Raw genomic sequence first — 9,372 nt, 5'->3', positions numbered from 1 at the left:
TAAGATTGGACAACTCAACAATAGAAGAAAAGATATATCAACAATGCTATAAATATTGCAATACATAATACTAGTAAATGGTAGACTTGTTGTAAGAAAGTTTCTCTTGTGTTTTAATAAAAGAACAAGTGAAAATTCTTTCACATTGCATATACATCAACATCAACGTGTCCCCACATGATTCATCAGTCTTAAGTAAAAACAAAAAAGCCATCTCAAACTTGTAATAACTTTCTTACCGTCAACGAAAATTTATTTGACTTCTCCTTAAATTTCTCAGAAAAAATTCAACGGTGATGTAGAACCCACTGAAATTGCAGAGCTGTCGTTTCTCATCCATTCTCATATTCTCTTATATAATACCCTTTACAATCTCCACTTCATTTTCATGCATCTTACTCACTTCATCATCTCTTCTTAACCCCAAACACAAACCAAAAAAAAATACCAAAAAGAAAGAAAAAAATACCAATAATAATATGGATCTTCTCCTTCTCTTGTTCTCCCTTCTTCTCTCCTATCTCTTCTTCAAGATCTGGAAACTCATAGACTCAAAACAAGACAAAGATTGCTACATCTTAGACTATCAATGTCATAAACCATCCGACGATCGAATGGTGAGCACTCAATTCAGCGGAGAGATCATATATCGGAACCAAAACCTTGGATTAACCGAATACAAGTTCCTTCTCAAAGCCATCGTAAGCTCAGGGATCGGAGAACAAACCTACGCTCCAAGACTCGTCTTCGAAGGCCGAGAAGAGCGTCCTTCATTACAAGATGGAATCTCAGAGATGGAAGAGTTCTACGTAGACAGCATTGGAAAACTCCTGGAGAGACAACAAATCTCACCTAAACAAATCGACATCCTCGTAGTCAACGTCTCCATGCTCTCCTCAATGCCTTCTTTAGCTTCAAGAATCATAAACCATTACAAGATGAGAGACGACGTCAAAGTCTTCAACTTAACCGGGATGGGATGCAGCGCGAGTCTAATCTCTGTAGACATTGTCAAGAACATTTTCAAGAGCTACACAAACAAGTTAGCTCTCGTTGCTACCTCGGAATCTTTAAGCCCTAATTGGTATAGCGGAAACAACCGCTCGATGATTCTAGCTAATTGCTTGTTCCGATCCGGTGGCTGTGCTATTCTCTTGACTAACAAGCGTAGCTTGAGAAAGAAAGCAATGTTTAAGCTCAAGTGTATGGTACGGACTCACCATGGAGCTAGAGAGGATTCTTACAACTGTTGTATCCAAACGGAGGACGAACAAGGCCGTGTAGGGTTTTACTTGGGGAAGAATCTACCAAAAGCCGCGACTCGAGCTTTTGTAGACAATCTCAAGATTATAACACCCAAGATTCTTCCCATAACAGAGCTCTTGAGGTTCATGTTAAAGCATCTCATCAAGAAAATCAAGATTCTTCAAAACCCTAGCAAGGGCTCTACGAATCTCCCACCGGGAACTCCTTTGAAGGCAGGGATCAACTTCAAGACCGGGATCGAACATTTTTGCATACACACCGGAGGAAAAGCTGTGATAGATGGGATTGGACATAGCTTGGATTTAACCGAGTATGATATTGAACCGGCGAGGATGACTCTTCACCGGTTTGGGAATACCTCGGCGAGTAGTTTGTGGTATGTGTTGGCTTACATGGAGGCTAAGAAGAGATTGAAGAGAGGAGACAGAGTGTTTATGATTAGCTTTGGAGCTGGTTTTAAGTGTAATAGCTGCGTTTGGGAAGTTGTGAGAGATCTCACCGTTGGAGAAGCAAAAGGGAATGTGTGGAATCATTGCATTAATGATTATCCACCTAAATCGATTTTGAATCCTTATATGGAGAAGTTTGGTTGGATTCAAGATGAAGATCCTGAGACTTTCAAGATCCCTGACGCTTTCAATTTCATGTAAAACGTTTCCGAACAAAAACGCAAACGCAAAAACATTACAAAGGTGACCATATTCTCTTTCTTTTTTTCCTTTTTTTGTTTTTTTCCTCCGTTTTCCGTTAATTAAAATTTTACGTTTACGTGTTTTTATTTTTTAAAGAATCGGATTGGAAAGGAGATATGAATGTAAAAGAAACTTCGATTTAGCTTTGCTTTTTCCTATAAATTTTTTGGTGTTATAATTTTTTGTTGATTCTATACTGTTAAATAATTTAGGAGCATGCACTTCCAATACGATGATAATTTTTATTAATTTGCCATCCTGTTGGAATGCTACCTTCTTTTTCTTATGTTAAATATTGTTGTATCATTTTACTATTTTTTGTATTAATGTTTCATTTCGACTTTATTTTGTAATCTTGTTTCGCATTTACTGAAGCTTGTCAAAGTACAAATTCATGCTACTCCTCTTTTTGCGTGATTATATGTTTTCAAATGTTTGTTTGAAAACTGTATAAAAAACTAAACTTATACTATATTCGAGGTCTATAAATTTAGTATTGAAGTTTGAAAAGTTGGTAAATAAAGAGTCTGCAGTGGACGTCTGAATTGTGATGTTCAGATTCTGAACACGTCTTAATCTATGTTTCGCTGTTTACTAAATCTCTTTTACATTTACATGCGCTGCGACGTAATTTATTTATCTTCCTATTTCCGTTCTTAGAACAATTTTTTTTTGTGTCAAACGTTTTTTTCTAAGAAAAAGTGAAAAACATTCAAATTGAATTGAAAAAGAGTTTGTTTGGTAGGCAAACATTCAATGAGCATTTCATTTCACCACCAGATTCCGGGCCCCATTTTTCTCCACGAAAAATGACATAAAAAATCGCAGTTATTATTAATATTAGTATTTGATTAGGTACGCATAATAAAGTTTACTCATGCCTCACGACAGAAACATATAGTTAAACAAATGCCTTAATTAGGGTCGATTTTGTTGAATCAAATTTAGTAATCGGGAGAGAAAGAACTCAATCAGTGCGATTACTAAACATCCTAATCGCAGATCTCTCCATGGTTTTCATACTGAAATAACCTAATTGAAGAAATTATTGTACCTATAAGGGCGGACTTTAAAAAAGAAAAAAAAAACCTAAATGGTTAAAGACAACTCATACTTTGTCAGGAAACTTGATTCTGCGACTTGCTTTATGGACCAACTATCTCTATTCTCTGTAACGAATTCAATATAATCCAATTTTTTATTACAAAACGAAAACGAGAGAAACAATAATTTTGCATTTAAACCCATTGGTTTTGATGATAAAACAAAGCCATTGTTTCCAACGACAAATGAAATAGTCTAAATTTGAATCAGTATATCGTTAATAAATTCAGAGAAAGTTCATCAGGATCTGTTTTTATGGTACTCCCTCCGTTTTACCAAGAGTGTCGTTTTAAGATTTTATTTTTGTTTTACAAAGAGTGTCGTTTTATATTTTCAATGCAGAATTTTAAACAATATTCCACTTTTGACCATATTGATTTAATGTATTAATTAGAGAAAAAAGTTATTTAATGTATTAATAAAGGACAAAATAGTATTTTTAATAGTTTTCTTAATAAGTGTGAAAAATGTTAAAATGACACTTTTTGTGAAACGGAGGGAATAGTATTTTCAATTAGTTTTTACCACAAAATGAGATTTAGTAAAGCTTTCCCGAAATTGATTGTTTGTACGAATGTCAATACTATTATTTTTTGAAGTATTGTTTCTATACTCTTGTTTGAGATCAATGTAGTTATCTTATGTAGGGGTTTATTGCTGTCTTCTGTGGGATAGTTATATTTTGATGAGTTAATTTTCTAAAAATATACATTAATACAACAAATTGGTGGGAAATGATTCAAATGAAACTGTTACTAATAATAATTAATTGAGAAAACAAATAGGAAACAAATCTAAAAAGGTAATAAATAGGGACAGGTAAGTGACAGTATATAGGGAGCGGTCCAAAATTGAAATAAAACTACTTTTGCTACTCTTTCTTTTAATTTGCCACTCAAAGACAGGTGGACATTTATTTCTCACTCTCACATGTGGCATTATTAGGTGCCGTTGATCCTTATAAAATATGTTGCCAATAAATTGGGATTTGTACCATTGAGAGTTTGAGACGACCCAACATGATTCTATTTCTCTTCGGTTTAATAAATCCAACCGAAGACGATCGTGCTAAGTCATAAATTTACTGCCTGATTTCGTAATGTCCGAATCTAATTTATCATTGAGTCATCTATTTTTCTTTTTCTAGATACATACATTTCTGAAACGGATTTAATTTCTACAGAATTCATATATTTCTTTTTTTTGGACAAACCATATATCCTTTTTCTTTTTAGTTCCTGCAACCATATTTTCCATTCCCTTAAAACTTTGGGGATAACATAGCATCAATGAGAATGAGTTAATATAACTCTTTGATTAATAAAAGATAACTGAGAAAAGTAGAGGTTAAAGCTGAATTAACATCTCTTAAAACTTCAGAATAGTTGCTTAACATTTATACACTAGTAAGTGTGTTATGTAAAACCCTAGCCACTATGCATGCCCCCTTCTTTCCATTTTTTATCTTTAATTCGAGAAAGGGATTACATGTTGACCTTCCATCTTCTTCTCCTCGACTTTCCTCATCTATCCAAATCTCTGAGAGGCATTGATAAATTTTATTGTTTCATATTGTTATTGAAAGAGATTATGCAAACGATATTATCTTTTAAAATTATTGAGAGAGCAGCGACAATTGATTCCTTGCATATGTTCTAGAGGACACTCCACTCCCCTTTAGAATAATTTTATTATAGGCATTGTGGCTAGAGTTTTATTCAAAATGTTGACATATTGTCTGGATCATGACTCAAAACGAGTGATATGAAAATTAAGAAACTATGGGAACAAGTAGACTTACGTTATGACTTAAGATCAATTACAGAAATTTGTCTCTTTGATATTATTATATAAAGGCGTGGTGTAGAATAAAGTGGTCGATGGACTCGTCCTTGAAGCAACGGTGGCAGCGTGGCTGTGATGAGTCAAGATTGTTAACCAACTCAGGTATGGGCTTAATTCTTCGTGTTTGGATCATAATCTTTTAAAATAGGCCCATATGTCCTTATTCGATAACCGTGGAGGGATGTATCGACCATCTCGTGAAGTGGCTCGACCATATTGTTCCTTAGAGTGGTTTGGTTGGTGAATCTTCAATATTCCAGGCTGGTTCGAGTCGGGGTGGCTCCATGGTCGAATATAGTAAAGTGTGGTCAACTCGGTAAGATTTTTGGTAAAGAATGTTTCGACCAAATGGTAAGCTTTCTCGACCAAGTTGTTTCTTCTCTAGACTAGGTATTCTATGGACCATTTTCGGTTTGAATTTTTTTTTTTTTTTACGCCGTTTCATAAAAATGTGGGATCACAACGAACGCCTCTTCTTATACCAGGAGTGGTCCAATACATTTTGCTACCTAAAATATAAAAAAATTCATTAAATCCATTATAAATAAAGATGTCAAAAATGTCACAACATAGCAAACTCAGGATTCGAACTAGATACTAAATGCTAACAAAATAAGTGGTCAGCCATTGCACTACTCTAAGTTTCCAAAATTTGCTGCCCCTTATCTTTTACATATACTTTTTAGCGCCTAAAGCAAGAGCTTTACCAGCTTTAACCAGAGCCAGTCATGCCTTGCACCATGCTGAATTTTTTTTAATAAATTTGTTTTCATAAATAACTTGCAGAAATCGCATCTTCCAAAAATTGAAACCTAGACTTTTTAGTGTAGAAGCATTAATTAACTTTTAATCGACCACTGAAGTTCTGAACTAAAAAAAATCTACTGGTTTGTATGTTCATATTGCTTTTTTACTTGCAAAAACATATTTGATTTGATAATGATAATGATAATGATAATGTTAAAATCCATAAATCCTATGATGCAAACCAGATTGGGTATGGTTTTGGTTCTCACAAATTGCCAAATACTAGTGGTCCATCATTTTCAAACCAAATCAGTAATTTGCCAATACCTTTTTCCTACATGATTAATCTACAAAGAAGAAAAGGACGACACTATCTATATTTCTGAAAATTGTTCCAAACGACGAGTTTAAGTTATGGGCTCAATTCTTCTACTTTGGACCTCTTAGATGTTTAGGTCCACTAACATCTAAGCCCATTCGAACACAGCCACTGAAAAACTGTTTCATCTCCGGCGACGTTGATCGATTCTCAGCCACCGCTTCGGCGCTTCGTGATGTGAAACAGTAAAACTCGGTATCGGTTTCAACTACATCGCCGAATTCACCGGAAAACTCAGATAATCCCGACCCCACTCTAGCCGATGGCAAATCTATCGAAATCTCCACCTCCGATTCACTAGCCTATTCAGCTCCTACGTCACCAGTGAATCGATTATCCATGTCTCACCTGTGACCACAATAACACAACGAAGCTATTCGACAGAAACTATGCGTAGATGTCTGCGTTGGTTCGTCTTACTTCAAAGGTTGCGTCTTTGGCGAAATCAGGCCGCATAACAAGCGCACGTCAGGTGTTCGATCAAATGCCTGACCGAGACACCGTCGCGTGGAACACCATGTTGACTAGCTATTCTCATTTGGGTCTAGTTCAGGAATCTATATCGATTTTCACCGGTTTAAGATTTTCCGACGCTAAGCCTGATGATTACTCGTTTACAGCGATCTTGAGCATTTGCGCGAGCCTACGCGATGTTGGATTCGGAAGACAAGTCCAGTCTCTAGTTATCAATTCTGGGTACGGATCTTCGTTGCCAGTTAACAATTCGCTTATCGACATGTACGGTAAGTGCTCTGATACTCTTAGCGCAAACAAAGTGTTTCGAGATATGTTCGATGATAGTAGAAACGAAGTAACTTGGTGCTCGCTTTTGTTTGCGTACATGAATGCTCAACAGTTTGAGTCCGCCCTCGATGTTTTCGTCGAAATGCCGAAAAGGGTCGCGTTTGCTTGGAATATAATGATCTCTGGTCATGCTCAGTGTGGAAAGGTGGAGTCTTGTTTAACTTTGTTCAAAGAGATGATGGAGAGTGAGTTTGAACCGGATTGTTATACGTTAAGTTCTCTGATGAACGCTTGTGGTGATGCGTCAAATCTTGTTTGTGGGAGGATGGTACATGCTGTGATGGTGAAGAATGGATGGGATTCAGCGGCCGAGGCGAGAAACTCTGCGTTGAGCTTCTACGCGAAAGTTGGATGCAGAGATGATGCAATGAGAGAGCTTGAGTCTATTGAAGTCATGAGTCAGGTATCTTGGAACTCTGTTATCGACGCGTGTATGAGAATAGGAGAAACAGAGAAAGCTGCTGAGTTGTTTCGTCTTGCTCCTGAGAAGAATATCGTTACTTGGACTAGTATGTTTGCAGGATACGGTAGGAACGGAGATGGAGAGCGAGCACTGAGACTCTTTGTTGAAATGATGAAACATGGAGTGAGTTCTGATCATTTCGCGTACGGTGCTGTTCTTCACGCATGTTCAGGTTTAGCACTTTTAGGACACGGAAAAATGATCCATGGTTGTCTGATTCATCATGGATTTCAAGGTTATGCTTATGCTGGTAACGCGTTGGTTAATTTGTATGCCAAATGTGGAGATATTAACGAAGCAAGTCGTGCTTTCGGGGAGATAGCTAACAGAGATTTGGTATCTTGGAACACGATGCTTTTCGCGTTTGGTGTGCATGGTTTAGCAGATGAAGCTTTAAAGCTCTATGAGAAGATGATAGCATCAGGGACTAAACCGGACAAGGTGACATTCATTGGATTGCTGATAACTTGCAGCCATTCAGGACTTGTAAAGGAAGGTTGCACGATTTTCGAATCCATGGTAAAAGAATTTGGAATCCCATTGGAAGTAGATCATGTAACTTGTATGATAGATATGTTTGGGAGAAGTGGACGTATAGCAGAAGCAAAGGACTTGGCTACAAGTTACTATTCACTCATCACTGACGCTAGTGGTGATAAAAGTTCATGGGAAGCTCTCTTGGGTGCTTGTTCTACACATTGGCACACAGAATTGGGCGGAGAAGTTGGCAGAGTTCTAAAGATAGCTGAGCCAAGCGAGGAGATGAGTTTTGTTTTGTTGTCCAACTTGTATTGCTCGAGTGGACGGTGGGAAGAAGCAGAAGGTGTGAGGAGAGAAATGGTGAAGAGAGGCGTGAAGAAAACTCCGGGATGTAGCTGGATCGAAGTAGGAAACCAGGTTTCAGCTTTTGTAGTTGGTGACTATTCACACACGCACATTGAGGAGGTTTTTGAGATTTTAAACTGCATCCAATGTGATATGAGAAACTCAGACACTTTTGGACCTTGAGGATTAAGAAGTGTTGTATGATTTGAAAGCGTGTAGAAAAAATAGTCATTGAGAATAAATTTCTTAACCTTGATTATTAGAGTAGTATGATTTAATTTTTTTCTGTCAAGATGTTATATTATGATTGAAGTGATTAAACTGTTATATGTATTCGACCGTTAAACTATATATGAAACATTCATTGATGGTATGTTGCTTCAGATGCTTAGGTTTTTCTGTGTGTGTGTGAGTGATTCACATCTACTTTATTCCATTGGTTTTGATATTTTATTTCTCTCTGTTATATGTTCTCCGATTGGGGATAATCTTCTTTGTTTTCAAATCTTTGAGAGCACTACAGATGAAAAATGCGTTGGAACATTGATTACGTTACAACTTACATTACATATTCTCAGCAAATTAAAAAGGATTTGGCTATTGGTCAAATTGTAATGAAAATAAAAAAATTATAGTCACCAAAATGCAAGAGCTTCAAAATGAAGTTAAATACTGTTATTGTTATCAATGATGTGATCCTTGTAAAGTACTGATAAGTACAGTCTTTAGAAGATTATTATTATATTCAATTTAGATTCGATCCTGTTAATTCTAAACCCATTAATCCTATGATGTAAACCAGATTGGGGATAATTTTTGGTTCTTACAAAAGTCAAATAGTGGTCCATCATTTTCAAAGCAAATCAATACTTTGCCAATACCTTACACAAATTACACTTTGTTCCAAAAGAAAAAAAAAAAAAAAAAACAAGATTCCAATATTGAAGATTGGGTTAAGAATTGGTCTTGTTACCTTCCCCAACTCATAGGAATGGGACCTCAATATTGCAACGTTTTTTTTACCACTTGTGAGTTCTTCTGTGAGGGAAACATGCGTTACCATGCACACAACCCTCACCGAAGGCACATTCTTTACCGGTTCCTCTACGACAAAGTGTCTTCGTTGAGGCAGGATAAGTCAAGTCTTTCGAATAAGCTACTTCAGCTTCGGTTCCACATAGTGGCGGAGCCAGAATTTTTTTTCATTAGAGGCAAATGGGAGTATATATGATATTATGTATGAGAGC

The 9,372-nt window shown here is 36.5% G+C and overlaps 2 protein-coding genes across 2 annotated transcripts; both read left to right on the top strand.

The window, feature by feature from the left end:
• Window positions 1-413: 413 nt before the first annotated feature.
• On the top strand, window positions 414-2,353 carry LOC18027477 (3-ketoacyl-CoA synthase 12). Its single transcript, XM_006409833.2, has one exon. The coding sequence runs from the start codon at window positions 480-482 to the stop codon at window positions 1,914-1,916; it is 1,437 nt and encodes a 478-aa protein (XP_006409896.1). The 5' UTR covers window positions 414-479; the 3' UTR covers window positions 1,917-2,353.
• Window positions 2,354-6,176: 3,823 nt separating this feature from the next.
• On the top strand, window positions 6,177-8,458 carry LOC18028070 (pentatricopeptide repeat-containing protein At2g36980, mitochondrial). The gene has a single exon (XM_006409832.2). It carries the CDS (start codon window positions 6,431-6,433, stop codon window positions 8,306-8,308), a length of 1,878 nt encoding a protein of 625 aa, XP_006409895.1. The 5' UTR covers window positions 6,177-6,430; the 3' UTR covers window positions 8,309-8,458.
• Window positions 8,459-9,372: the final 914 nt, after the last annotated feature.

The sequence above is a fragment of the Eutrema salsugineum genome, unplaced genomic scaffold (genome assembly GCF_000478725.1).
Source record: "Eutrema salsugineum unplaced genomic scaffold, Eutsalg1_0 scaffold_10, whole genome shotgun sequence".
In the NCBI taxonomy this organism is placed as follows: Eukaryota; Viridiplantae; Streptophyta; class Magnoliopsida; order Brassicales; family Brassicaceae; genus Eutrema; species Eutrema salsugineum.
Note: the sequence above shows the minus strand (reverse complement) of the source record. Positions and strands in the feature narration are given on the sequence as shown.